The sequence below is a fragment of the Sparus aurata genome, chromosome 19, assembly GCF_900880675.1.
Source record: "Sparus aurata chromosome 19, fSpaAur1.1, whole genome shotgun sequence".
In the NCBI taxonomy this organism is placed as follows: Eukaryota; Metazoa; Chordata; class Actinopteri; order Spariformes; family Sparidae; genus Sparus; species Sparus aurata.
In genome coordinates this window covers 30256854-30284211 of record NC_044205.1, presented here as the reverse complement: position 1 = coordinate 30284211, position 27358 = coordinate 30256854, and the positions used below count along the sequence as shown (strand labels likewise).

The following is a 27358-nucleotide window of genomic DNA, read 5'->3' as shown; positions in this document are numbered from 1 at the left end:
GTGTGAGTGTGTGTGTGTGTGTGTGTGCGACCTTGCTGAAGTTGAGCAGCATGTTGAGGAAGGCAGAGTTCTGCATCAGCTTCAAGGCCTCGGGCCACGAGGGTCGGGGACAAGGTCGTTCTGGGTCGGCTGTCACCGTGTCGATCTGAGGAATAATAATTACCGATTAATGACATGATGTCATTCTGACTTCTGAACACCTGAGAACGCTTGAAACCAGGCGAGACTCAGAGACCTTCCTCTGGAACAGCAGCAGGACGGCGTCCATGATCCTCATGATGAGGTGAGGAGGCTTCTGCAGCTTCCTCACTGTGGCGATGTCTGCTGGTTTAATGGTCTGCACACACACACACACACACACACACACACACACACACACACAAACACACACACAGATTGTTCATTTGGACGTTTGTGACTAAATCTCCCATTTACCCTGAGCACATCTTCACTGCAACTCAAACGCCCCCTGCTGGTAGAAGATGAGTAAGTCAGTTGAAGCAGAGTTGATGTTGGTGTGTGTGTGTGTGTGTGTGTGTGTGTGTGTGTGTGTGTGACCTGTAACGCCGCCTCAGCAGCCGCCATTGCTGGTTTTGCAGCCTCCAGTTTGGACTCCGCGACTGTTTTGTCGGCTTCGATCTCGTCGACGATGAGCTGAGCTTTATCCTTCACCTTCTGCACCTGCTGCTTCACCTGGACGACCACAGGACGGATTACAACCGGCACTTTTTGGCCACAAGGGGGACGAAAACACTGTAATATATTGTTTTACCATCAACTCTATTCACGTGTCGTGTTTGTGTCACCTGATGAATCTCAGGACAATATTTTCTCTCTTTACGCTTTAAATGAAGTTTGGTGCTTAAATCTGGGTTGAACTTCTTCCTTCCACATCAGATGCCTCGAAGACTTTAAGCTTGTTATTAAATGTCTTAATAACTTTCTGAATTAGACACATTACAGAGCAGATGGTGGAAGCAGCTGCAGAGTGAGACATCTCTCGTCTTCTGTCTCATCTCTGTTGACAGGTTTCACTTTTTAACATCTTTCCCTTCAGTCTGTTTTTTAAACTCAGCGCCGACTGAACGATGTTGAAGCTGTTGTTGTCTGGTGTTAAAGGGTAACATGTGTTTCTTTGAGTCGGACCTTTTCGGCGGCCTGAGCTTTCGCTGTCACCTCCTTCAGGACTTCATCTGCCTTCTGGGAGGCGACAGCGAGCTCCTGCTCCTTCATCACCAGCTCCTCAGAGAGCTGCGACACCGACTGCTCCGCCTCCATCAGTTTACACAGACCTGCACAAAACAAACTGACTCAGGACGGCTGCTCCTACTGCAGTGGATCATGGGAAACCTCTCCTCACCTGGTGAACTCACCTGTCTTCATGCGCTCGGCCAGCGTGCCCACGTGCGCGATCTTCTCAGTGTAGATGATCTTGTAGCTGTCGATGAAGGACAGGTAGGATTTGGGCGTCACAAACGTTTGACGGCGGAAACGTTCGAAGTACTCGGCACATTTCTCCGCCACCAGGTCCTGCAGGGACAGATGGAGGTCATGTGGTCAGCATGCTGAACCTGCTGATGACACACACCTGATTACATCATGAGCAGTACCTGAAACGTTCCCATGGTAACCACCACGCTCTGCTTCACGTCCTCTGAGCAGCGGAGGTCCTGGTACTGAGACAGGAAGTGATGCGATACGGCCACCAGGGCGTCCCGAGGCCAGCGCTGGAACCAGTCCACAGTGCAGCCCGAGATCAGACCTGGGAACTGTTCAGGTCAAAGGTCAGAGTCCAGCTGGACCACAGGAACCGTTACGCATGAGTGTCGGGATTTCAGTTTTAAATTAAAGTGAGTATCAGAGGGAGGTCATGGTGCATTCAGGTGCATGTCCGAAATCTACATGGGTTTGTATGTCACATAATCCATGTTGCATTCAAGTGCACCTCATATAAATGTTAACACCAGTAGTCAGGACATAAAAGTCTAACAGTAGCAGAGATTTGGAGAATCGTGTCCCGACTGCATCACTGCAGGAGTAAAGCTCCTGTCACAGGTGATGCAGACTCACCTTTAAGGCACGAGTACGAAACTTTTCCCCAACAGGTGAGAAGCAGAGCACGACGTGGAGGTTGCTCCGCACTCGGGACAGGAAGAAGTCGTAGAGATTTTCAGAGGTCGGAGGTCGGCGGGGGTGCTGCCTCTTCATGACAGGAATCAGATCCTGAGTGATGTCGTCCAGCTCGTCACGAGCAAACAGGTTGGAAACCTCGCCGCTCGCCAGGACGTTGTTCATGTATTCTGCAGAGGAGAGAAGCGTGTTCATATTCTCCAGAGGACGAACCCTCTAATTTCAATGACTGAATCAGCTTATCTCTCGTTTAGCTTCACCAACGCTCGGCCTCTGTGACTAATTATCAAAACTGTGTTTCTGTTCGGTGTTGATGAAATAATCTTCCTACAGATATAAATTCATGTACCCAGGAAGGCTTCGTCCTTAATGTCATTGTCTGTGAAGAGGAACGTGACTCCTTTTCCCTGCTGACCAGCGATACGGTACAGAGCCTTCAGATCCTCCAGCAGGTTACTGCAGCTGTACGACCTGCACACACACACACACACACACACACACACACACACACATCAATCAATTGACCACCAATTAATCAATTAACACAAAGACAAGAACAAAAGAACAATAAGTGACTGAATTGTTGCGTTTTGTGTTCCAGACCTGGTCAGAGTGATCTGGAAGGTTTGGTATCCAGCGATGTACGAAGCCAACCTGGTCAAACTCTGCTTCCCCGACCCACCAACGCCGACCAGCAGGGCGTTCCCCTGCGGCGTCCGTAGGATCCGAGAGATCCGCATCAGGTGGGTCATCGCATCCTGCCATTGGACCAAACAGAGAGGGTCGTTCACCAATAGGAACACAGAGAGGGCGGACGGAGCTGGTTCGTGTAAAGTCTTTAACTGACGACTGTTGACTCTTTAATTAATGTAAACTGGTTTTAACTGTTGCAGAGAGAAAAAAAAGGTAAACAAAGATGGATTCCAACATGGCCGCTTGACAATGGTGATCAGTCATTACCTTGAAGAAGACCAGGTCCATGGCTCCGCCCCTCGCCGCCTCATTGTACTGCTGCTGGAAAAAAGACAGCCGCTCTGCCAGGGCGTCCAGTGACGGGATTGGCTCATACACCTGTCAATCACATCAATAATTAAAAGTAATACTGATATTATGGCTTGATTGTTGCTGTACGACTGTGAGGAAGACAACAAACAAACAACCTTGGGAGCTTCCAGCTCGCTGTCTTCAGGTTCGTCTCCCGTCGCCTCTGGAGCTTCACGCAGGAAGTCCACGAAGCAGCTGTCCCACTGAGCATGCTCAGTGAGAGCTTTCCCATGATCCTCCACTGTGATCTGAGGACACAGAGGGATGAAAGATCAGAACAACTAAGTGTTGCAAAAGAATATTCAAGGGATGAGATAAGGTCAGTATGAAGGCACACACCCTCTCCATGATGCCGTTGAAGGTTTGTCTGTCGCTGCTGTCGATGAACCGGTCGGCGATCACACGACAACACTCGTGATGGAAGAGAGCCGAGAGGAGCTCAGAGCTCTGACACACCTCAGACTTCACCGTCAGGATGCCCTGATACGACAAAACTACAGTGATTCAACAATAAAAGACAAAAAATCTGTTACAGTTCAGTTTCTCACATCTGTCCAGAGTGAACCCTCTTCACAAACAAATCAATAAAGGATCTTTGACAGTGTTATCAGTTTAGTTGGGTTCAGTTTTTCCTCCACAGGTGAACCCTCCTCCCAGACCAATTCAATGAGGATCTCTGATAAAGAAAATAAACCAACATGTCAGCCGATCGTCGTCATCACACAACTGATGTTTTCTACCTGCCAGATTCTGCTCAGGTCCCTCAGGTTGAAGATGTAGTGAAACTTTGCAGGAGACGGTAACATCTGAGGAAACAGAGTTCATCAGACTAAGAACCAAAGTTATTACTGCAATAAACCAGCCAAGGTTATAAAAGATATTTTACCTTGGCCTTCACGGCCTGCCACGCCCGCCTGGTGGTGGGTACGAGGGTGGCGGCGAGGTCGCACACGGCGGCAGGGAAGCCTCTCTCAGGGCAGAAGTACCCCTGAGACACGGTGCCAAAGATCTTATCGATGGAGGAGTTGGAGGGCAGAGTGCAGTTAAAGATGGAGAACTGTCTCTTCAGACGCTGAGGGATGTCGTTCCGACCTCCGCCCGGGTGGATCATGGCTGCCACCAGCTGTTAAAGGTTATTAAAACATTTATTCAGTCGGACAGCGGCCAGAGTTTCACAGTGAAGGGAAGACGTTCAAATGTTCAAGGCTTCATCCAGCTGATACACATCAGAGAGAGAGCTGTGACTTTAACCAGGACAGACGGGACCAGTCTAGAGTCAGGAACCAGTATAGAGTCAGGAGCCAGTCTATAGTCAGGAACCAGTTTAGAGTCAGGAGCCAGTCTAGAGTCAGGAACCAGTCTACAGTCAGGAACCTGTCTACAGTCAGGAACCAGTTTAGAGTCAGGAACCAGTCTACAGTCAGGAACCAGTTTAGAGTCAGGAACCAGTCTACAGTCAGGAACCAGTCTAGAGTCAGGAACCTGTCTACAGTCAGGAACCAGTCTAGAGTCAGGGACCAGTCTACAGTCAGGAACCAGTCTACAGTCAGGAACCAGTCTACAGTCAGGAACCAGTTTAGAGTCAGGAACCAGTCTACAGTCAGGAACCAGTCTAGAGTCAGGAACCTGTCTACAGTCAGGAACCAGTTTAGAGTCAGGAACCAGTCTACAGTCAGGAACCAGTCTAAAGTCAGGAACCAGTCTAGAGTCAGGGACCAGTCTACAGTCAGGAACCAGTCTAGAGTCAGGAACCAGTCTAAAGTCAGGAACCAGTCTAAAGTCAGGAACCAGTCTAAAGTCAGGAACCAGTCTAGGGTCAGGAACCAGTCTAGAGTCAGGAACCAGTCTACAGTCAGGAACCAGTCTAGGGTCAGGAGCCAGAGGATCTTTGAACAGAGACAGACACTAACATCAGATCTAGTTCCACAGTTGAGGTGATGTGATGAGTCCAGACTGTGATGAAGACCATGGGAGGCAGTGAGAGCTGTTGATAAAAATTCTACTACTATTCTGAATCTGATGGTGAATGATCCCTGATGACATCACAGATGGTGTGTTGTTACCTGGACGTCCACCACAGTGATGAACTCTCCTGGACGGTCCAGACTGTAGAAACCTCCCTGCTCCATCAGCTGACGCACAATCTCATTGGTTATCTGAGGGAGAAGAAGACATCTTTGCTTTTTAGTGCAATTATTAAAAATAAAACACAAAGAGAACGAGACACAGATTCGCTTCTTCATTTCTCGTTAAAGGATTCTTTGTGAACGAAAAATTAAAGGACCAATCAGAGAGAGCCTGCAGCCCACCTGGTCTCCCCATTCGTTGATAACAGGCATGTTGATGTCATCGATGAAGACGCTCATCCTGCGGCCGGCCGGCGGCCCGTAGGTGGCGCCCATTCGTTTATCGATGTAGCTCTCGATGGTCCTCTGGAACATGCTCGGCAGCGTGGCCGACGAGAAGTTCACCGTCTTACTGAGGTGGAGCTCCGGGTCGAGCTTACTGGTGTAGCCCTGCAGGGGGAGCCGGAGAGGAACATGAAACATTAGCATTAGTGAGATGGATGATGAGATAATATTCTCTGTTTTAATCCGTCCGACTCACTTTAACCATGACGGTCTTGGCGGTTCCCTGCTCTCCGATCAGCAGCACAGCCTTCTTCTGCTTCATGATGGTCTGCATCAGGAAGTCCGTCCTCACGTTGTCCACGTTAGGGACCAGGATGGACGAGTAGTCTGGGATGTGGTCTTTGGGGTAGATGTACTCCGGAACCTGCAGTGTAATATGAAAACTACAGAGGCTACAGATCATGTGGACTTTGTGTTTGAAAGAAGCATCAACACACTCACACACACATCAGAACTTTATCTAAAATTCTGCTAAAGAATTTTGTGTGAAAACATTCAAAACATTAACAAACACTCTCAACAGGAAGTCAAAAAATTACAGATGATATCATGAAGTCTGTTTACTGTGTTGCAAAGATATCTACTGATATTAGCATGCTGACCAACTAGCCCCAGTCTGGTCCAAAGCTCCTGTGGTAGCAGTGGAAACACCAACACTTCCAGTACTATGAAATCCCAGTCATGCCTGCTAGCTGCACGGCTAACCGAGCTATCAAGCTAACAGCTTGTCGATAAGTTGCTCCCCATTTGGTTTAATTTCAACCGTTGGCCAGTTTTTACATATTGCACCCATAACATCTTAAACTTCCTGAAAACACCAAATATGTCCGGCTGAATTACACCCAGAAGCTTCTGTCTGGTGTGATGCTGCAGAGAAAGTAAAGCTTTAACTTTGAGGAGAAAGCTGAAGGAGCTCGGACCTCCTCCATGAGCTCAGTGTCGGTCCGTGTGGAGGAGACATGTTGTTAAACACATCCACACAGTAAAGAGACAGCTCAGTGTCCACAGACCTTGTTGGACCAGTGCTCCCACTGTCCCTGCTGGTTCACCGTGAACTCAAAGATGGTCTGCTCGTCGTCGGTGTGTGGCAGGTCCAGAGACGAGCTGTGGCGCTTCAGACACAAACAAGACAATCAGAACCTGTTAGAACCTCCAGAGGACGCTGTGTGTAATCTGATGAACTGCCTCCAGTGATGTCACACTGAACACACACACCTTTATAAAAGCCTCCATCTTGGCCCTGTCCTCCAGCTCCAGCACCGCTCCGAGGGACCACATCACCGCAAACACAAACAGACGACCCACGTCGCCATGGCAACCCTGCTTCTCCTCAGCTGCTGGGAGCAAACCCTGAACACACACACACACACACACACACACACACACACACAATGATCTGTGACACCAAATACATCAGACACGTAAACATTGTTTCTTCAGAATTTATTGCACCGTCCCTTGTTTCTGTCATGAAACATAAAGTCCAAGTGTTTGACTCAGTCATTGGACATTTTGGACATTTTGGCAAAAGAATGGTGTGTTTTTTCTTCTGGAGGTCAAAACCACATTTGTAACGACATGTCGGCGTCCTTCAACACTGAACAGGCAGGTGTACTGTACCTGCAGCAGGTCGATGGTCTGTCTGATGTACATACACTCCAACACCTGCATCTTAGGAGACACAGCAGTCGAGACAAAGTCCAGCAAGTCCTGGAGGAGGAACAGAATGAGAAGATGTATAAAACAGCTCAGTGATGATTTACTGCACCACCTTCACATCAACATTATAAAAACATCTCGTCCATCTGAATCTGTCCTCCCATCACCTGGTAGCAGCTGTTGAAGCAGAGCTTCAGGGCGTCGGCCTGCTGCTCGGGGAGCTTCTGTAACCAGGCCTGCAGGATCGGACTCCAGCCGAGCACCGACGAGCTCATGAACACCATCCCGTTCCTGGACACGGTGGCCGGGGAGGCGTTGTCGATGTTGTGTGGCTCAAAGACAATCTGCAGGACAGAGAGGACGCAGCTTCTCTTCAGATTCTGTACGAGTTGGTTTAGTTTTTAAATGTCCTCCAGCCTCTGACTGACTCAGGTGATATCAACCTGACAGGTGGGAGCTGTGATGTCACCTTGCAGCAGGGAGCCATCGGGATTCGATCTCCGTTCGCCAGCGTCAGAGTTTTGTTGTCGTCCAGAACTGAGTTCAGGTTCTCGATCCAGATCGCGTCCACCGGGCCGTCCAGAACGATCCAGATGTATTCCCCCTGACACACACACACACACACACACACACACACACACACTGATTAACTCACTGCTTTGGACTGAACCTCTCTGCACCCGTTCACTCTTTCTTCTGTGCTGAGACGTCCGTCTACCTTCTTGGCCTTCAGAGTTTTCCTCCACAGAGTCGAGAAGACGCCGTCCGTCCAGTCGTTGGTGGTGACGTCCAGCGTGCCGAACATCTGCGAGGCCGTGATGGCTTTGGGGTTCATCCTCATCTCGCGGTGCGGAGAGCCGCACTCCGACATGGCCTTCATCAGCGTGTGGATGCAGGTCGTCTTCCCGGCACCGCTGGGACCCAACGTCATCATACCTGCATCAGAACATCACACAACTTTTATATTTTCATGTAGGGAGATTTATTTTATAGGTAAAATATACAACAAAGTAAAAAAATAAATAAAATGAAAGCAGTGACCGATGGAGCACATCTCCCTGCTGTCCAGAGGGTCAGTGATGGTTATTGATCTGCCTACAGCGCCACCTTCAGGACCAACATTACATTTCAACAGACACGTCATCAGGCTGTTGTTTGTTCTGTTCATGTTCTGTCTGCGTCGTCTGTACCGTGTCGGACTCTCTGCGTCTCGTAGAGCTGAACCAGTTTGAGGATCCAGGGGGGGTGAGGGATCAGACCGGCCTGCTGGGCCTGACTGGAGATGGATGCCTCCAGGTCCGGATACCCGGCTTTATCCAGAACTACAGAGGATCAGAATAAAACTACACTTTAAAACATAGAAATGAAAATTAAACATCTGAAACTAAAACACACTTTGTGTCTGCAGGAATATAAAAACACAAAATGAACTCTGAACGCTCTCTGATGTCTCACACTCGTCTGTTGATGGACGACATGAGATGATGACGGTGTGAGAGAAACGTACCGATACCAGGAAACAGATCGTTGATCAGACTCATGAACAGCGGCTCGTCCTCGTCCACCTGCACAGATACAGACAGAAGACGTGTCACAGTGTAATAACTCTGATCTCAGGGTAAAATATACATTCAGTCGATGAAATAAGATAGAAAACTTTCTGACTGCTTGACTTGTTTAGTTCTGTTGTCATTTCAGTCCTAACTGTAACATTTAAAGATATATAATTATTGTAATAAGTATTTAGTATTAATCAGTAACGATAGTCGTGTCATGAGAGCTCCTCCAGACTGAAGATGGGAACAAAACAAACCCACCAGTTTTGAGAGGTTCATGTCTCTCAGGACTCTCATCACCACCGTCTTCTCTGGTTCTGATGGGTTGGATCTCTTCACGGCTCCCAGCGTCCTCAGAACGGACAAAATGTTCCTCAGACCAAAATCATAATGGACCTGACGGACATGATGAAGACGAACAGAGACGGACTTTATGAAGTGACGGTACAGTGACGGCTGAGACTCTGTATGTTTGTGGAGACGAGGTCGTGGTATCAGCGGTACCGTCGGACCTGTTTGGAGAGCTGCTCCTCACACAGCTTGTAGAGGGTGTAGAACTTCCTGCTGAGGACCTGGTTGTCTCGGAAACCTGCACTGGCCAGCTTGACCCTCATGATGATGGCTCGGTCTGGAACCATCATGGCTACCGTGCGGAACTGAATCTTCAGGTTCTCGGGCAGCTCCTGGCGGCCCGCGTAACCAGGGTTCTGGAGAAGGAAGGAGAAGTTAAGATGGGTCGAGCCTAGAACTTTGTAGTTGGGTCAGTTCTCCAATTCTGGCCTGTGATAGTTTAGTTCTGGAAATATCTGGTTCTAGTAGATCCCTTCCTTAACTTCAGTCCATACCATCTCTAAGTCTCAGACTGGTTCTCTGCTCATTCACTGCAAAAACTGAAGGTAGATCAGTTCTCCATCTCTGGTTCTGAGGAAGTTCAGCTCTAGAACTTTCAGACTAGCTGTAAGATAGATCAGTTCTGAAATAGTTCTGTACCAGAACACTCAGACGGTCAGAACTCAGTTACCATGGTGAGGAAGATGCCGAACTCAGGGTCCATGTCGACCATGTCCCCGTCTGTGAAGATGAACTGCTTCTTCTTGTTCTTCTTACACTGCAGGACGATGTAGATCTGCTGCGCGGCAACGGACAGAACCGGCAGCTCGATGCGGTTAAACTCATCGAAGCAGCCCCAGGCTCCGGACTGAGCCAGACCTGCAGAGACACACCAGGATAAACTGACTAACAACGTGCAAGACTGCGATTTCCCAGGATTCCCTGCACCGGCGTTGAGACCACAAGGTAAGACTGCAGGAGTCAAGAGAAGTCTTATCTCTAACAAAGATGGACTAATGGACCAACCAGACCTGGACTGGAGGATTCAAATGTTGTACTTTGGTTTGCACACAAATCTCCAGGACAAAGTTGACTGATGTGCATTGATGAAGTTCACTGGACCGAAACATTAAGACACCAAGACCATCACAGGTCCTCTGTTGGGTCGGTCACAACCTTCAATAACAACCTCTTTATCTTCGTACTACAAATACAGAAGTACATCAGCAGTAATCTCACACACACCTTTGTAGATGCGTCCCAGTCCTCTGTAGTCCATCTGGTCCGAGCAGTTGAACACCACCACGTATTTCCCCAGACAGCGACCCATGTCTTTAGTTGTCTCTGTCTTACCTGGAGACACACACTGGATTACAGCAACGCCAAACAAACTCATTATAAGAAGAATTCAGAGAGGTGAGCGGTGTTACCTGTCCCTGCCGGACCGGCCGGAGCTCCACCCATACTCATCCCCAGAGCCTGGGACAGAGTGATGTAACACCTGGACAGATGTTCAACGTCAACATATTTGGTTCTGACTGAGATGAAAGCATCATGTTGATCATATGACCCTGCAGGTGTGTGTACCTGTCTGTCAGCGGGGTGATGACCAGGCGGTCTGTGCAGCCCAGGTACTCGTTGCAGTAGCTGAACTCCACATCTGTGATCTGGATGACACATCTGTCCGTTTCCTCCAGGAAGTAAAACCTCGACTGTTTCTGCCACTCGAAGTCCGACGCAGATCTCACGTTCAGACGCACCTGTGAGATGATGAAACGTGATGAATGATAAAAACTCTGGTTGATTTCAGACCTGGTTGTTCGTCCGTCCCTCCGTCCACCCACCAGCTCGTCGAAGATGTCCCTCTGGTGGACGTGGATGGTGATGAGCGTCTCGTACTTGGTCCTCTCGTTCCTGCTCAGCTCCCGGGTCGTCATGTCGATCAGCTCGTTCAGGAGGTCCAGGAACTTCTGATTGGTCGTCTGCATGATCTGTCGGCCCATCAGAGAGGTGTCAGTGCATGAAAGATCTGTTTCCACTCTGCTATGATTTTTCAAAATAAAAGCACCTTCTTGTCAGACTTGCTGAGGACGAGTGCGTCTTCTGCGTCTCTGGTCCAGATCATCTGGATCCCCAGCAGGCCCACCTGAGCCGGAAACGCAGACTGGAACTCCAGCAGCTTCAGGCCGGAGTCGCTGATGGCCAGGTGGGCCTGACGGATGATAGCATGCAGAGTCTGTCTCACGCCTGCCAGCAGCTGACCTAACCACATCTCCACGTTCCCCTGGAAGAGACGAGCTTTACAGTTCCAGCTGCCTTCATGAGCCGAAGACATCATCCACATCTATGACTTATGTTCACATGGAAAATTAAAACATAAGCCTTGTGACAGAGCAGATTTATGAGCTTTTATCTGCCCTTAATTCCTAAAGACAAAGTGTTGCAGCCTCTAAATGTTGCTGAGAAACAATAAATAGAAAAAAAACATACTTTGAGGCGAGGGGACAGGATGTGCTAACATGCTAACATGCTAACATACTGATTGATGACTGGTGTTTGACTGTTTCATCAGTGACAACAACCAACAACACAAAACAAAATGTGAGTTTATTCATTGATTTAGTCGCTAACTGAGATGTGAATCAGACAGAACTGGTGTCAGTCTGACCGGATCGACAACACCTGTACCTGTGCCAGGACCGGTTGGCTCAGATCCACAGTTTCTCCCTCTTGAGACTGAAAACTGATCATCTGATCGTAGACTTTCTCATTGAAGACGACTCGGTTCACGTTGTCAAACAGGCTGAGAAGATGAGCCTGACAGACACAGAGACACAAACACTGACTCATGAATCACAGAAAAAGCGATTAATTGATTAATCACAACCGTAAAAAAGTTGAATTGATTAATCACAACTGTAAAACAGTACAAGTGTGTTATCATCACCTGTGTGTCACCTGTGTGTTACCTGTGTGTTATGTGTGTTACCTGTATGGTGTGCGAGTCCGAAGCTTGGCCCAGAATCTCCAGCAGGGCGGGATCAGACACGAAGAAGAATCGAGGAAACACCAGGCGCTTCTTCTCCAGGTAACCTGACAGAGACTTCTGACAGAGCTCCAGCTGCTCCAGGAGGTGCGGGAGCAACTGGAGGAGGAGGAGGAGGAATGTTTAACAACCATAAGAGAGAACTGTGAGCTGTGTTGCTCAGAGGCACGCGGGCAGCACCTGGCTCAGCGTCTCGTCTCCCACGCAGCACTGCACCACGTTGGGAAGCTCGTGTGCTCGCTGCATGATCCTCTGCCACGACTTGTCGATGTTCTGGAAGCGTTTGGCCTCCTGGACGAGGGAAAGACAAACGTTGAGTTGCGTCTGAGAGAAGACGTGATATCAAACATGCGGCGTGATGATCATGTGACCTGAGGCAGCTGCTTGGCGATGTCTCCGCCCACAAACACCGCCTCCAGGTAGATCCACAGGTTCTGAACTGACAGCCACTTCTCGATGATCTCGGACGTGTTGGAGAGTTTCTGGACCCACAGCTGGATGGACGGCTTGAAAGGAGCGTTGTACCTGCAGGAGGAAGGAAACTCTTTCTTATACATTCATCTATTTATCTTAATTGTTCCTTCCTTCCTTTCCTCGAGCCTCGTCTCCCCACCTGTTGCTCAGCAGTGACGTCAGCACCATCAGACTGTCCTCCAACATGGAGATCTTCTCGGCCGTGTCGGCTCCTTTCAGCAGCAGTTCCCCTCTCGTCCTGAAGGAGGCGAAGCTGAGCGTCTGGCCGCTCCACTCGGCCACCACGTCCTTCAGTTTGGCCTCGATGTCGCGCTCCTTCACCGCGCTGATACAAACGTCCTGAAACACACAGGAAACAGTCGCAATCAGCTGAGAGGACATGTTTCCTAATCTGAATGTATCAGGTTTGTTTTTGAGGTTCTAACAACTCTTTCCAGATCATCTATTTTCTGACCTCTTGCAGCTATTTTCCTACACTTGACTTTTAACAATTATTTCACGTTCTGGATTATTCTTTTTGTTTGATGGTCATTTCCTACCTTTCCTGGCTGACCTGTGTCTCTAAAGAAGTATTCAAGACCTTTACAGATTATTTCTGATTTATTCCAAACGTTTGAACTTTTTCAGGATGAGACTAAATTTACCATCCTGCAGTCGTTTGCCTCTGTGTGTCAGTCCAGAGTTATGTCATTGAATAATGGTTTATAAAGTCTTTTTGCAGGACAGTGTGACGTCACAGTGAAGTTATAAAATGTCATCGCTTCATCTTTTTATTCTGTTCCAATTGTTGTAGTCATCATAGCGAGAATGAGCGAAGTCACAGTGGAGATATCTTTATCAAAAGACTGTCAGCTGTAATTTACACAGACAGACTGTCTTTATGTGCCTGCTTGTATGTAAACGGCGTCAGTACCTCGATGTCCTCTTTGGACCGCAGCAGCGGAGCCTCCATGATGTTTCTGAGGGAGAAACTCTCTGATTCCACCTGGAAGCTGTGACCCGTCAGATCACTGAGGCGGGTCCAGTGTCGCGGCAGCATGGCCTGAAGGAAGCAGCACGTTCAGTCAACAGGAGTGATTATCTCTGAGAGGACGTTTGTGCATGAAAGGAACTGTAACGTGGATCTGATGATGCAGCAGACGGTCACTAACAACAGCTTCCTGCTACAGACAGGTGGACCGACCTTGTTGGCCATCATGTAGAGCAGCGGGCAGCTCTCACTGAAGTCATCGATGGTTTTCTTCAGATCTCTGAAGGCCTGCCACTCCTTCAACGCCTTGGGAAGCTTTCGGATCCTGAGAACACAGAAAAAGACGCAGCCTCATGTTTCACCTGCATGTTCGATAACATCAGAGACGTCTCGGTTCCGAACCTGTTCTGGAAGTCCTGCAGCTCCGTGTTGATCTTCTCGATGTTGAGGTCAGCCCACAGGATGTCGTAGTATCCTGCCACGCTGTCGATGACGGCGTTGTACAAAGTGTAGAGTTTGGACAGCAGAGAGAGCTCCCTCTTGATCCTCTGCAGCTCCGGATACTCTGCAGGGAGGAGAGGATGGTTAGGACGGAGGGAGGGAGGGAGGAGGAGAGAGGTCCATCAGCCAGTCGTACCATTAACAGGAAGTCCAAACAGCTCCTCTCCTCCAGAGTAGGTGGTGTACTTCCTCCACAGCTGATCGAACTCGGCCTGGAAACTCTGCAGCCGCTCGCTGGCTTCAGCGGGAGCCAAGCCCTCCACGCCGGGCCCCCTGCAGACACACCGGTTAGACTTCTGACTCACGTGTTTCACACCTTCACACCTGTCCGGCTCTGACGGAGGAGCACCTGTGGTCGTAGTCGGCGTAGAAGCTCTGAGCTTCGCTCTGGAAGCTCCGCACCGCAGACAGCAGGTCGGTCTTCATGCTGGGCTGGATCTTCACCAGAGTGTTCTGGTTCTGCACCACCTGAAACCACAACACACACTCACACCTGAAGATATTCATCTTTTATTTAGATCCTCATCAGCTTCCATACAGCGATCTGTAGTCCTCCCGAGGCCACGTGGAAACAGTTAGAATAGAAACAAGCGATTTGAACTGATTAGATGTTAACAGCTCCTCGCTCTCACCAGGGCGTTGAGGTTCTTCCAGGCGTACATCAGGCCGTCCACGCGCTCGGCGTTCCCGTCGTTGAAGAGAAGTTCGTGTTTGTTGAGCAGAGCGAAGGATTCCTCGACCGGACCGATGGTGGCGTCAATACGAACCTCCTCCTCTCGAACCTGAAGGAGTGACACAGTGAGGAGGCGGATGAGTGAAGGAGAGCTTGAAGTACAACTACAAATGCTAAAAGTACATCATCAACAGCCAATCAGACGCAGGCTGACCTCTTTGAGCGCTGCCATGGCTCCACGGACGTCTTCCAGGTCTGTGATTGGACGCTGCAGGCGCTTTGTCAGCCCATCCACGAATGAGAAGATGTCGTCCATGTCGGCGGATGCGCAGCGGTTGAGCGCGGCGCCGAACGCACGTTTCCACAGACGACACTCCTGAGTGAGCGCCAGCTTCAGCTGCTCAGTTTCAAAGACGATCGAACCCACAGAACAAAACGCCGGGAGCTCCGAGATCTGCACCTCCAGCTTCTGCACAGACAGCAAGGCATCATGGGTAAAGAGAGAGACTACACTTTATGTTTCTGCTGTGGACTGAACAGATCAGGTTCTGATCCAGAGCTGTTCACCAATTGGAGCAGAGCTCAGAGATGACTTCTGGAGCTGGAGGGGAAATGGACTTTACTTCATGAACGTAACGTTACAGAGAGGAGACAGAGAACCAGAACCAGAACCAGAACCAGAGTCTCTGCTGAGTGCTGACTTCACTCAGAGCTTCACCTCAACTCTCTAATGTTCTGCAGTGTTCTTCTGGTTCTGTTGGGTCTGGTTCTCAGACTTCCTTCCTCTCTGACTCTCCTGAAGTTACAGACAGACGAGCAGATGAAACTCAGCGTCACCTCGAGGACACTGGAGGATTTCTCTGCTGGAACTTTGTTGGAAACATCTGAGATGATGTGAGAACAGAACTCACCAACACACAGAACAAAGGTCCAGTTGGTTTAATGCAGAACAAAGGTCCAGTTGGTTTAATGCAGAACAAAGGTCCAGTTGGTTTAATGCAGAACAAAGGTCCAGTTGGTTTAGTGCAGAACAAAGGTCCAGTTGGTTTAGTGCAGAACAAAGGTCCAGTTGGTTTAGTGCAGAACAAAGGTCCAGTTGGTTTAGTGCAGAACAAAGGTCCAGTTGGTTTAGTGCAGAACAAAGGTCGACATCTTGAAGTTTAAAGGATGATGTGAAGCGATAATGTCATAAACAGGAAGTGGACTCACAGAGTAGAAGGAGATCTGAGAGCTGAACTCCGTCAGCGAGGGGTCGGACTGCAGGAAGGCCTGAACCTGCTCCTCTGGGTCCTAAACAACCCAGATGTTAGTCCAGATCAACAACAACAACAACAACAACAGCTACACACACACAAACACACACATACACACACACCTGGATCCACAGAGTAGAGAAGTGACTGAGTTCATTCAGCGTCTCGACTGACTGAGCTCTCAGAGACGAGATGATGGTGCTGAGCTGGATCACCAACCTGCTCCACACAACAACAACAACAACAACAACACAACAACAACAACAACCACAACAACAACAACAACAACAACAACAACAACAACAACAACAACAACAACAACAACAACAACAACAACAACGGCAACAACAACATCAACAACAACAACAACAACAACAACAGCAACAACAACAACATCATCATCAAAAACAGCATCAACAACAACAACAACATCAACACAACAACAACAACAACAACATCAACAACAACAACGACAACAACAACAACAACATCATCAACAACAACGACAACAACAACAACAACATCGACAACAACAAAAACAACAACAACAGTAGTTTCAGTTAAATGTTTTCATGTTGTTCAGTAAACAAACTGTTCTTGTTCTTTCGCTGCAGGACTTCATCTGTTTCCTGGAGGAAACGTAAGTAAATCAAACATTCTGATCGTTCTACTGGAAAGTGTCGAGCGATGACTTTTATTGTGAACTGACGCTATACAAGATAAGACTAATCGATTGATTGATTGATTGATTGATTGATTGATTGAGAGCTCAGAGTTGGACATTCTTTTATTTGTCCGTCACTGACTTGGAGACGTCTTTGTGTTCGGCCAGCTGTCTGTCCAGAGGCCTCAGCACCGGCGGCTTCACCGGGATGTCGGCTCCTGCGTCCCGAACCGCCGCCTGCTCCACCTGGAAGAGAGGAAGGTACCAGAATGTGATTAGCTGTCGGGTAACAGGTGTTTCTAAAAACAAGATGGCTAACAGGTACCTGCTGCTGTTTGAACTGCAGATGAGAGTAAGTCCACAGAGGGACGTCTTTGGTCGCAGACAACACGACGCTCACCAGCTTGTTGACTGAGCTCTGAAACACACACACACACACACACACACACACACACACACACACACTTTTTGACTACACACCTCTAAAGGAACAGCGAACAGGAGGACGAGCTCTGTGGAGTTTACTGCAGCAGAAAAGAAGCAGCAGAACCTGAATGTCGTCCAGAGACGGTCTGAGGACGATGTTGGGGATGGCGAGCTGGATGGAGGCTCTCAGGAGAGGAGGAGGAGCTGATTGGTTGCTGCAGGAGGAGGAGGAGGAGGAGGAGGACGGCTGGTATTTGGGGACATGAAGTCTCCTCCTCAGGGCGTCCAGAGAGGATTTGGTGGCTGTGAGGACAAAGAGAGATCAGTGTCGGACGTTTAAAGATTTAAACAATCCTGCAAAATATTACAAAAGATAAAATATAGTTACAAACACATTTTATTCTTTAGGAAATTTCAGTCAATGCAGAATAAAAATCAAATAATTAGAACTTCCTTACTTTCTGCTGTTGGAGAGAAGATTAAGAAGAAGAGAAGAAAGATGGAAGGAAACGAGGAAACTGAATAAAGGGGGAAGGTGGGAGGTGAAGGAGACACGGGAGGAAAGGACCTTTGACGAGGGCCTCGGTGTTGCGATGACAGAGCTGACCAATCAGGTTGTAGAACCGACAGGGAAGACACGACTGACAGCGAGTCTTCTGCTTGGAGTCTGGATGGAGACACTGGAAAGATCCCTGAGGAGACGAGGACACAAGGAGAGGAGACAAGGACACAAGGAGAGGAGACAAGGACACAATGGAGAAGACGAGGACACAAGGAGAGGAGACGAGGACACAAGGAGAGGAGACGAGGACACAAGGAGAGGAGACAAGGACACAAGGAGAGGAAAAATAATAAATGACAAACTGAAATTCTCCAGAACTTTATCTGTGTGTGTGTGTGTGTGTGTGTGTGTGTGTGTTACCTCCAGATTTACAGTATCTGTCGTCTTCATCTTCTTCTTCAGCTCCTCGATCAGCTCAAACACATATTTCTCCACCTGCTGACTCTGCCTACACACACACACACACACACACACACACACACACATTTAGATCAGCCCTTGGTGGTTGCAGCAGTCATGTGATTGCTGTCTGCTCGGCAGTATCACCAGCTCAGAGTGGCGGCAGCAGCTCGGACGCAGCCGTCTGTCTGCAGCAGCAGCTCCTGAGGTGAGACGGGTCGGTCTTCGGGTAGAACCAGCAGCGAGCAGGACGACACGGCCTGAAGCAGCCGGCCGATGCGGCACTCCAGCAGGTCTGTGGTGACTTTAGACACCTGATCCAGATCCTTCAGAACCACGTACACGTTCTCTATGACTGAGAGGACAGAGACAGGAAGTGAGGCGTGACTGAACTCACAACGAACCCTGAAAACATTGTTGTTCTGTTGTTACATGCGTCAGTGTTGAGAGCAGTCCAGGACAGCGTGGTGAGTCCAGGAGAGAGCGCCGCCTCCACCTGCACGATGAAGGGCTGCATCAGAGGGAGGAGGGCAGGCGGGATCCTGGACACCACCGAGCTGTAGTCCTGCAGCAGGTCCAGCAGTCTGGACCAACACACAGACCGTCAAGTCAAACAAAAGATAACAGGTTTCATAACGACCATCTGGAGCTTCAAGACTTGATGTTGATTGACAGGTGTTGTTTCTCACCGTTTGTACAGAGTTTTGATCTGTGCTTCTCTGGAGCTCAGTTTCAGGATGACCTTTGGCACGGTCACCCCCAGTTTGGTCATCCAGCGGGCCTCCTGCAGCACCTCCAGCACCACAGGGTCCAGGTTCACGAAAACCTCCTGCAGAAACAGACGCTGAGGTTTCATTCTGGGCCTCCAACAGAGGGAGGACAACAGCAGTGTGTCAGTCTGACAGCTAAACAGATCATCACTCATCAAATAAAAGAGAAATGTCCGACATTTGGACCCACAAAGCAGCGTTACAGAACCAGAACAGAACAGTGATGTGTCATCCTCTTAAACAGTGTGTGAGTCTGTGTGTGAGGGCAGCTGTGTCACTGTCCTGCTGCAGGTTCGACAACATCCAGCAGGATCACATCGCTGAAGTATCATGACGTCATGAAGCACCTTGCTGTTCTGGTGTCGGACCAGCAGGGCGGCGGTCAGGCGGTGCGGCGCGCTCTCTGCAGCCTGACTCCACCCCTGCAGGTGCAGCAGCTCGTACTGCAGCAGCGCCGCGGCCATCTTGTTGTAGCTGCGGATCACTTTGGTCATCTCTGGTCCCTGAAACACAGACAGATGGGGAGGTGACCGAGGTCGTACTGACCAGAGGTGTCGATATGATGAAGAGGTCAAAGCAGAGGTCGTACCTTGAGGGCGTCCAGCTTCTTCTTCAGGGTCAACATCGGAGCGTCCATCTTCCTGAAGAGCTGACGACACCACAGGATCCTGCCGGCCACCTGACAGAGACAGAGACTCAAACAATGGGCCTCTAACATGTGAGACTGTGGTGCTTTGGACTTCTGGTCAGAGGTAACGTGACATTTGAAGACAAACTTTGAGGGAAATTGTAGAAGGATGTTTTTAATAATCTGGAGGTGTGTGCTGTTGACCACAGGGAGCAGGAGCAGGTGTTACCGGCGGCAGGTTGCGTCCGATGGGCGGTCTGTCTCTCTGTCTCTGGTAGGTCTTCCTCAGCAGCTCCAGCTCTCGGCTGTAGCGCTGCAGCAGCAGCAGGTGGTGCTGCTTCAGGTCCAGACGAGCCGCCGGGCCGGACTCAAACACCACCAGCAGCTCCAGCATCCGCTCCGCCTGAAACACAAACGCTCGCTCTGAATGTCGGGTCCGTCTCCGTCCACACATGTTCACACAGCGAGATGGACTCAGTTCTACTCACAGAGAGAGACTGTCGGAACCAAAAGTCCAGCAGAGACTGAAGAGACTGGAACACACCCTGAACCTGGAGCTGGAAGTCTGCGTAGTCACTGTCAAACTGACACACACACAATTGAGCTTTTCTGTAAATATCCCAGAATCTACCAGGATGCTGGTTTTCACCTGTGGACTTCATGTATATCATATTATATATGATATAAAATGTCATATAGTTGATCTGAAGTCACCTCCAGCTTGCGGTGGTCCAGCACGTCGTAGGTCTTGGACTTGGTCGTGGAGTTGATGGTCTGGTAGCGAACGTAAATCTTCTCGACGCCCTCGACCTGAAACACGACTCGAGCTTCAGCTTCACGTCAAGTCTGCTCACATTCAGCTACGTCTTCATATCACGGAGTTCTTAGATTTATTCTTGATGTACGTATATATAATAATTAATAACTTATTGCCTGAGTCTTGTTTTCTTTGTCCTCCAGGCCAACGAGCTGCGTTACACGTTATATTGTCATATCTCGTTTCTTTCACACCGTTCATTGGTGGTTCTGAGGGAGCGACGCTCTGTTTGTCCTGTTCATGCAGCAGAACTCACAATAAAGTCGACTTTTAATTTTTGTATTTTAGCTGCATCAACAAACTTTAAAGATAAATCAAGAATGTAACTCTCAGCTGTATGTAAAAGAAGAACCTTGACAAAATACTTCATAGTTTCAACAATAGAAATGAAAGAAAAGATGAAAATAAACGATGCTGTTGTCACAGAGGAGCAGCAGGACATGCTCTGACCTTCAGTTTGATGATATTAGGATGCATTTAGAAACTAATTAAATGTTTGCATATTAAACACGAGCTCACCTTCATGTTCTGAAGAGCAGCCAGGCTCTCCAGCGTGGACGCCATGTCAGCGATCTTCTCCAGACGTCTGCAGAAAGCATCAAACTTTCCAAAGATGTAGTTCTCACTGAGCAGAGCAGAGAAAGGCATTGTGGGTAAAAGTCATCGTTCAGACTGAAGCTGTTGCGTCTCTGCTCGTGTTTACCTGAAGTCAAACTGTCTGTTTTCTGGGTTTTCTCTTAGTTTGTCTCTGACGCTCTGGAAGCTCCTCTGATACTCCACGTTCAGATGACAGCAGTCAGAGATCCGCTGCAGCAGAACCGGCCTGACACACAGAGAACAGTCGTTCAGAGTTCTGAGGACGCTCCAACATGACCTCACAGCGCTGGTTTAACCTCTTCTTACTCAGGGAAACGTCTGTAAAATGATCCTGAACGTCTCTCAGTCTGAATCAAAGTCACTTAAAGCTGTTGTTGAACCGTGTGGAGAACAGACCTGTTTAAGACTCTGAGTCAGTAATCTAAATGTAAAATGATGTACAGACGAGCTGCAGCTGCTGCTGTCAGCTGGAAACACACTGAGTCCACATCATGCAGTCTGACCGGGTCCAGGTCCACAGGTTCTGAGTCTCTGAGCTCAGAGTCGCTGCCTGAGAGGAACAGCAGCATGAAACTCATTCTGCTTCTTTGTTTCCTTCTTCACACTAACTGTGTGCAGATCAAAGAGTCAGAAACAAGAGCTGAGCTTGAAAATAGACGATTCAAAGAGCCCAACACAGAAAACTACATCAAGTTTAAACACTGAGAGGAGCTAGATATGACTGGATCTGAGCTCTCATTGGCTGTTGGAGGATGGAAGGCGGGCAGAGAGGCTCCTAACTGAGTCTGAGCTCTCTAACGATGTATGTCTGCCGCTGCTTCGTTGCTTCACTGTGTTATTAAACTCAGGTGAAGCAGCCGCTGACTTCACCTGCTGTGGTCCCAGATCCGGGCGGCGCCCTGCGACAGGTAGCTCCTGCAGGTGGAGATCATCTGGTTGGTGACCTTGAGCAGCAGAGAGGTCATTCTCTCTGAGGTGTGGTAGTACTGAGAGACCGTGTGGATCATCCTGATACTGGTCATCAGACTGGGGATGTGCTCCAGCACACTGGTCTGTCAGAGCGACACAGAGAGGGTGAGGTCAGATCTGACAGGTTAGATTAAACAGCTACACAAACACGTGTTACTGAGTATAAACCGCATGTGTTCCAAAATGTATTTCTATTTTCTGTTCCTTTAAAACTCTGAAGGAAAAGAGACAATCGTCAAACAGAACAGAGACAGAAAGTTAGATTTTTACCGGAGTGCACTTCCCCAGCGGCCCGAAGAACTTGTCCAGAGTGGAGAGATACTTCACGTTGTCCTTCGCCTCGTTAGCCACCACAGTGATGTCCCGGTCCTTCAATCAATCAATCAATCAATCAATCAATCAATCAATCAATCATGATATTAGCAACATTATCTTCTAAACTTAACTGAATAAAACTGACCAACATAAACACTTTAAATACAGTCAAAAGGAGAAACAACAGCAGGAAAAAGTCCCTGGTTCTCAGCTTTAACACTTTAAATCCACCATTTTGTTTCAAATGACATCATTGGCACACAAATAACAAATAACAATAAGTGATGGTTGAGGTTTCGTCTGACAGGCGACATGCTGCAGGTTGTGACAGTGGTTGTTAAACTTTTAGTGATAAGCTGGTGTGGTGTCAGACCAGCTCTCTCCAGGTGCGTAGAGTTCTGGACTTGGTGACCTGCAGAACTCCCAGAGTCCGTTTCACGTGAGGCCGCTTCACCTCCTCCATCAGACTGACACAAACACAAACACAGAGGACGGATGTGAAACCAGGATCACACTGAAGTAAACTGAACGCTGTCAGACCGACTCTCAGGTATCCACCTGTTGAAGGTGACCATGCGTCTCTTCCAGTGCTCCAGCTCAGCCGACGGTCCCACATCATCGGCCTCCTTCCTCATCTGCTCGCTCTCCGTCAGCACCTGCTTGATCTGATTGGCCCACGCTGAGACCACGCCCTCCAGACGCTCCACCAGCTCGCTGTTATTGGCTGAGAACAGAAGCACAAGATGTTTTCCTCAGCAGCTGGAGGTGAGGATTAGTTTTCAGGTTCCCAGAGTTCAGAGCAGTGAAGGGTTGAGGAGGACGGAGCAGGTGGAACCTTCCTACCTGCAGCCGTGTAGTCTGCAGGGCAGCTCAGCTGGCCGACGGCATCAGGAAGCTCCACCTGCTGCAGCTGGAACTTCCTCTCCATGTTGACTCTGGCTGAGCTCAGATTACTGACGAACTGGTCCACTGAAGACAGGAAGGACTGGACGTCTGGACTGGACGAGCCGTCCTGCAGGGAGCCCCACGTCTGGACACGTGAAGCATCACAAGTGAGAATACAAACTGATGAAACCAAAGAGTCTCTGTTCATTTCTTCTTCAGGGATTTCAACACAAACAGACGCTTCAGCAGACAAACTTCAGACTATGATCAAATAAATAACCTCTGAATTAAAACAGATGACTGACTTCAGGTCAGCTGCTGTTTGTTTCAGGTCTAAGATTTATTATTATTATTTTGATTGATGACAAGTTTCACCATCTGGTTGAACCTCATGTTTAGTTTGATGACTTTGCTCACTGATCTGACATTTGTTTGTCCCATTTGTTTCCCTTCATGGACGGGCCTCCCTGGTTCTGACCGTTGCCTTCCTCAGTCCAATAAGTCTTTCTTTTGGGTTTTTTGTGCACTAAATCTGCTGGTTCAGTTCCTTTTGTTCCTCTTTTCTCTGCATGCAGCAGACTGAATATTATTTAATATTTTCTGTGATAAAGATTAAAATTTAATGAGTGAAGCTGTTAGCTGATCCAATTTATTCAAACTACATAACGAATCAAATCATTTCTCACCGAGACAAAATGTTTGAGGTCAACATGTCAGTGATCAGCTGTGCGTGATGACGACAGGATGAAGACAGAGGAGACGGCGGTGCGTACCTGCTGGGACCTGAGGGCAGGTAACATGATGTGGGCCAGCAGAGTCTCCAGACTGTTCAGGATGCTGCCGTCGCTGCAGTCCAACATACCAAAGTTCACCTCCTGAGAACACAGCAGGTAGATTAGAACCGTCCTACCAAACATCAGCAGGGTCGGTCCAGTCTGGATGTGGAGGACCGAGTCCAGGTACAGACCTGCTGAACGTTGGCGGTGGAGATCGACTTCTCAGTGGTTCTCAGGAAGAACAGACACTTCCCCAGTAAAGGCTGAAAACAGAGAGTGTGTTCAGTTCGATGTGAATCAGCTGAACTGGGATCATTTGGTCAAAGAGTGTTTGTACAGCTCACTAATGGAGACACTGTTCTGCAGTCAGGACACTTTCAGCTGGATCTCAGGGTTTTAACCTGTAACTGATTACAATTCTTTTAAAAGTTGAACTCAGCCGGTTCTGAGTCCAGGAGAATGTGTGCTAAACAGGGAGAGTGACAATTCACCCGCTGTGTTTGTTCTCGGCTGAAGCTCATAAAGACATCAACTGGGCGTCATGGACACAGAACACTAACCGTCTTCATGACCCGAGTTTGACTGTGTGCTGTCTGCTGAAGGTGTTCTGTGTCACCTTGTTTCTGCCAAACAAAGCAGCACACAGGATTTTCCTCCATAGCAACACAACACAGCCTCAGAGCCGTTATTATCTGTGAGGCAGAACAATGCTGAATATTAACAGGGTTGTTCTGAGCTCAGAGTGAAGTCAGATAACTGCTGACAGGTCTGTAAAGACGTGGGTTCTGATTTCATGCTTGTCCATTTCTTTATCCTGCAGCTGGACATCAGCCAGAACTTTAAATTGAAGCCGGATCAGCGTGACTCTTATTCTGACGCTCTGCTGCCATGAAGGTCAACAAGTGAAATAAACAATATTACAGGAAAAAAGGAACAAGACAAAGAAGTCAGAACAATAGAAACGTAACAACATTTGCCTCTGATCATCTGATCGAAGTTGGGCCTTGACAGAATCACACATGAGTTGATGTTCACCAAAGTATAACACATCTGCTCCGTGATAAGTGTGTTCTGAGTGGACCTGCACTTTTAAAATCAGTTTCTAAGTCCGACTCTTCAGGTGGTTCTGTGTAACAAAACACTGGGTTTTTTAAATGTCGTCCCTGTTCAGGAGACGTCTCCACTACGATCGCTCTGATTTTAAACACTCAGATTTATCTGACGTTTGGCTCCTTCCTGGGATTAACTGGTTCTGTGAGGGTTTCATCTCCTCTGTTCAAACATCTCAGCTTTGTGATTCACTGACACTCAGACACTCAAACATGAACTGACACCGACCTCAGAACTCCCTGTGGTGAGGAAGAGTTTCTTCTGAGCCACAGCTGAGCTCGCTCCGTCCACGAAGGAGGAATGAGTGGAGGACAGGTTCTGGAGAGGAACCAGAGAGGTACGGGCCGAAACCAGACAACAAGAGAATGAGAAACATAAAGACAGAGAACGTAGAATTGATCAGGAGTCAAATCAATGAAAATATCCTTCTGTGTGAGAACAGTTACCTGTTTCATTGCTTGATAGAAGAAAATCAGCTTCTTGGATCCATTAGCAGCAAAGAACTCCTCAATCAGAGAGAACTGGAAGAATCACACAGGGCTGACTTCATGGAGAACAGTGGAAACATCATTTCTGAGAGTTTCTGGACCGGGCCTGATGGTACCTTGTCATCAGAGATGAGGGCATCCTCCACCTCCGGCTCCCCCAGGGTCCCAGCGTCCACCAACCTGCTGATCAAGTATTTGTGTCGGGCGTCCAGCGTCGCTCGTCTCTCCTCCTTCATGGCTCTCGCCTGCTTTGCCATTTCTCTCCTCGCCTCATTGGACAGCAGCATGGTCCTTTTACCTGACACCTGGACAGAAGACAGCTGGTTCTGTTTCTGATGGAAAAGACAACACAACTCACCTGCTGACAGAAATAACGCCGCCTCAGGACATTAGTCAGACTCCACACAGCTTAATGATTTATACATTTAAACATATGTACAGTTCCTCAACCTCTGCAAACAGACTTCTTAAAGATGTCATGACACGCTGACATCCTGACATCACAGCGCCCCCTGGGGCTGGCTGATGTTACTGTTCACTCACTGAGGTGCCAGTGGTCGGGGACGGAGCCGCCGCCGGAGAAGACATGTGATTAATGGCTCTGAGGTTCTGGCCTCCGATTCGCCGGTGTCCTCCGCCAGTCGCATCTGAGGATTGGAGGAAAAAAATGATGGATTTGTACATTTAAATCAAACAATGACAGAACCAATCAGAATCAATGTTATCTGTTTGTAACCTTAGCAAACCAAGTGCTGGTTCTGGGTTGTGAATCCTTTAGAAACCAGGTTGGACCGCTGTTCAAAATAGTGAAAATATTCCCAACGGACGAGACAGAACACATGACACTAACTCTGGTTTATAAAAATGGTGGTCTTTAGTGGTTTTAGTTGGTCCTTGATCCTGATAGCTCCGCCCCAAAGTGTTAACACTCTGGAAACAGTTTAACAGCTGAGAACATAGAACTGGTTCTAGATTAGGCACTGGGTCAGAACTGCCTACTGTCTTGTATGTGTTCTCTGTACCTCTGTGGAGCTGAAGCACAGGAGCTCTGGGTTTGGTAAAGGCTTTATCTGCCCCTCCTTCCTCCTCCTCCTCTCCTCCAGGACCGTCCTGGACTCGCTGCCCTCTAGCCTGGAGCTCCGTGTCTGAAGGAGGTGCACATCCACTCAGCCCAGGTTCAGAGCTGCCAGCCGGGGGAACATCAGCTCCTTGTTCCCTCTGTAAAACCTCGTCTGGAGGCTGAGAGTCAGGATCTGCCATCTGAGAGTGGAAACATCTTCAGCATTCACTGATTCAAATGTACAAACTCAGAAGTAGTGTGTGAACGTGTCGTCATCCTATAAAGGAGGATGAGGAAGGTCACTGACTGCTGCAGAAAACATGTGGAGACACATTTAGTTCCTGTTGAATGAACCAGGACTCACAGGAAGCACCGAGTCAATAACCAGGTCTGCTGAGAGTCCCGGTCCTGCTGAGAGTCCCGGTCCTGCTGAGAGTCCTGCTGAGAGTCCCGGTCCTGCTGAGACTCCCGGTCCTGCTGAGAGTCCCGGTCCTGCTGAGAGTTCCGGTCCTGCTGAGAGTTCTGGTCCTGCTGAGAGTCCTGCTGAGAGTCCCGGTCCTGCTGAGAGTCCCGGTCCTGCTGAGAGACCCGGTCCTGTTGAGAGTACTGCTGAGAGTCCTGGTCCTGCAGAGAGTTCTGGTCCTGCTGAGAGTTCTGGTCCAGCTGAGAGTCCCGGTCCTGTTGAGAGTCCTGCTGAGAGTCCTGGTCCTGCAGAGAGTTCTGGTCCTGCTGAGAGTTCTGGTCCTGCTGAGAGACCCGGTCCTGTTGAGAGTCCTGCTGAGAGTCCTGGTCCTGCTGAGAGTCCCGGTCCTGCTGAGAGTTCTGGTCCTGCTGAGAGTCCCGGT

General features: G+C 48.7%; 1 protein-coding gene across 1 annotated transcript in view; it reads right to left on the bottom strand.

Moving 5' to 3' along the window:
- dnah5l (dynein, axonemal, heavy chain 5 like) overlaps window positions 1–27003 on the bottom strand; it is a 37511-nt gene extending 10508 nt beyond the window's left edge. Inside the window, exons 1-75 of the mRNA XM_030398060.1 lie at window positions 26878–27003; window positions 26476–26713; window positions 25997–26100; window positions 25570–25758; window positions 25412–25486; window positions 25194–25283; window positions 24047–24118; window positions 23853–23954; window positions 23038–23224; window positions 22753–22918; window positions 22568–22661; window positions 22150–22248; window positions 21781–21962; window positions 21017–21136; window positions 20833–20938; window positions 20211–20306; window positions 19985–20080; window positions 19726–19899; window positions 19458–19547; window positions 19216–19371; window positions 18788–18927; window positions 18531–18682; window positions 18246–18453; window positions 18060–18147; window positions 17706–17829; window positions 17262–17440; window positions 17037–17129; window positions 16854–16957; window positions 16170–16266; window positions 16004–16084; window positions 15009–15263; window positions 14754–14903; window positions 14471–14589; window positions 14258–14394; window positions 14023–14185; window positions 13834–13945; window positions 13564–13692; window positions 12790–12989; window positions 12548–12701; window positions 12357–12467; window positions 12120–12275; window positions 11819–11947; window positions 11199–11414; window positions 10975–11121; window positions 10718–10890; window positions 10561–10631; window positions 10376–10483; window positions 9822–10009; window positions 9313–9507; window positions 9062–9196; window positions 8752–8809; window positions 8435–8566; window positions 7963–8180; window positions 7714–7848; window positions 7412–7588; window positions 7206–7295; window positions 6801–6935; window positions 6596–6697; window positions 5782–5949; window positions 5484–5690; window positions 5238–5330; window positions 4061–4297; window positions 3915–3980; window positions 3514–3654; window positions 3291–3422; window positions 3091–3201; window positions 2734–2888; window positions 2480–2601; window positions 2071–2300; window positions 1611–1769; window positions 1374–1530; window positions 1147–1292; window positions 559–693; window positions 236–337; window positions 32–145 (exon numbers count right to left, since the gene is read on the bottom strand). Of these exons, the coding sequence (XP_030253920.1) occupies window positions 32–145; window positions 236–337; window positions 559–693; window positions 1147–1292; window positions 1374–1530; window positions 1611–1769; window positions 2071–2300; window positions 2480–2601; window positions 2734–2888; window positions 3091–3201; window positions 3291–3422; window positions 3514–3654; window positions 3915–3980; window positions 4061–4297; window positions 5238–5330; window positions 5484–5690; window positions 5782–5949; window positions 6596–6697; window positions 6801–6935; window positions 7206–7295; window positions 7412–7588; window positions 7714–7848; window positions 7963–8180; window positions 8435–8566; window positions 8752–8809; window positions 9062–9196; window positions 9313–9507; window positions 9822–10009; window positions 10376–10483; window positions 10561–10631; window positions 10718–10890; window positions 10975–11121; window positions 11199–11414; window positions 11819–11947; window positions 12120–12275; window positions 12357–12467; window positions 12548–12701; window positions 12790–12989; window positions 13564–13692; window positions 13834–13945; window positions 14023–14185; window positions 14258–14394; window positions 14471–14589; window positions 14754–14903; window positions 15009–15263; window positions 16004–16084; window positions 16170–16266; window positions 16854–16957; window positions 17037–17129; window positions 17262–17440; window positions 17706–17829; window positions 18060–18147; window positions 18246–18453; window positions 18531–18682; window positions 18788–18927; window positions 19216–19371; window positions 19458–19547; window positions 19726–19899; window positions 19985–20080; window positions 20211–20306; window positions 20833–20938; window positions 21017–21136; window positions 21781–21962; window positions 22150–22248; window positions 22568–22661; window positions 22753–22918; window positions 23038–23224; window positions 23853–23954; window positions 24047–24118; window positions 25194–25283; window positions 25412–25486; window positions 25570–25758; window positions 25997–26100; window positions 26476–26713 (10272 nt within the window). The 5' untranslated portion in view covers window positions 26878–27003. The remainder of the gene's footprint in view (window positions 1–31; window positions 146–235; window positions 338–558; window positions 694–1146; window positions 1293–1373; window positions 1531–1610; window positions 1770–2070; window positions 2301–2479; window positions 2602–2733; window positions 2889–3090; window positions 3202–3290; window positions 3423–3513; window positions 3655–3914; window positions 3981–4060; window positions 4298–5237; window positions 5331–5483; window positions 5691–5781; window positions 5950–6595; window positions 6698–6800; window positions 6936–7205; window positions 7296–7411; window positions 7589–7713; window positions 7849–7962; window positions 8181–8434; window positions 8567–8751; window positions 8810–9061; window positions 9197–9312; window positions 9508–9821; window positions 10010–10375; window positions 10484–10560; window positions 10632–10717; window positions 10891–10974; window positions 11122–11198; window positions 11415–11818; window positions 11948–12119; window positions 12276–12356; window positions 12468–12547; window positions 12702–12789; window positions 12990–13563; window positions 13693–13833; window positions 13946–14022; window positions 14186–14257; window positions 14395–14470; window positions 14590–14753; window positions 14904–15008; window positions 15264–16003; window positions 16085–16169; window positions 16267–16853; window positions 16958–17036; window positions 17130–17261; window positions 17441–17705; window positions 17830–18059; window positions 18148–18245; window positions 18454–18530; window positions 18683–18787; window positions 18928–19215; window positions 19372–19457; window positions 19548–19725; window positions 19900–19984; window positions 20081–20210; window positions 20307–20832; window positions 20939–21016; window positions 21137–21780; window positions 21963–22149; window positions 22249–22567; window positions 22662–22752; window positions 22919–23037; window positions 23225–23852; window positions 23955–24046; window positions 24119–25193; window positions 25284–25411; window positions 25487–25569; window positions 25759–25996; window positions 26101–26475; window positions 26714–26877) is intronic.
- Between the last annotated feature and the right edge of the window lie 355 nt (window positions 27004–27358).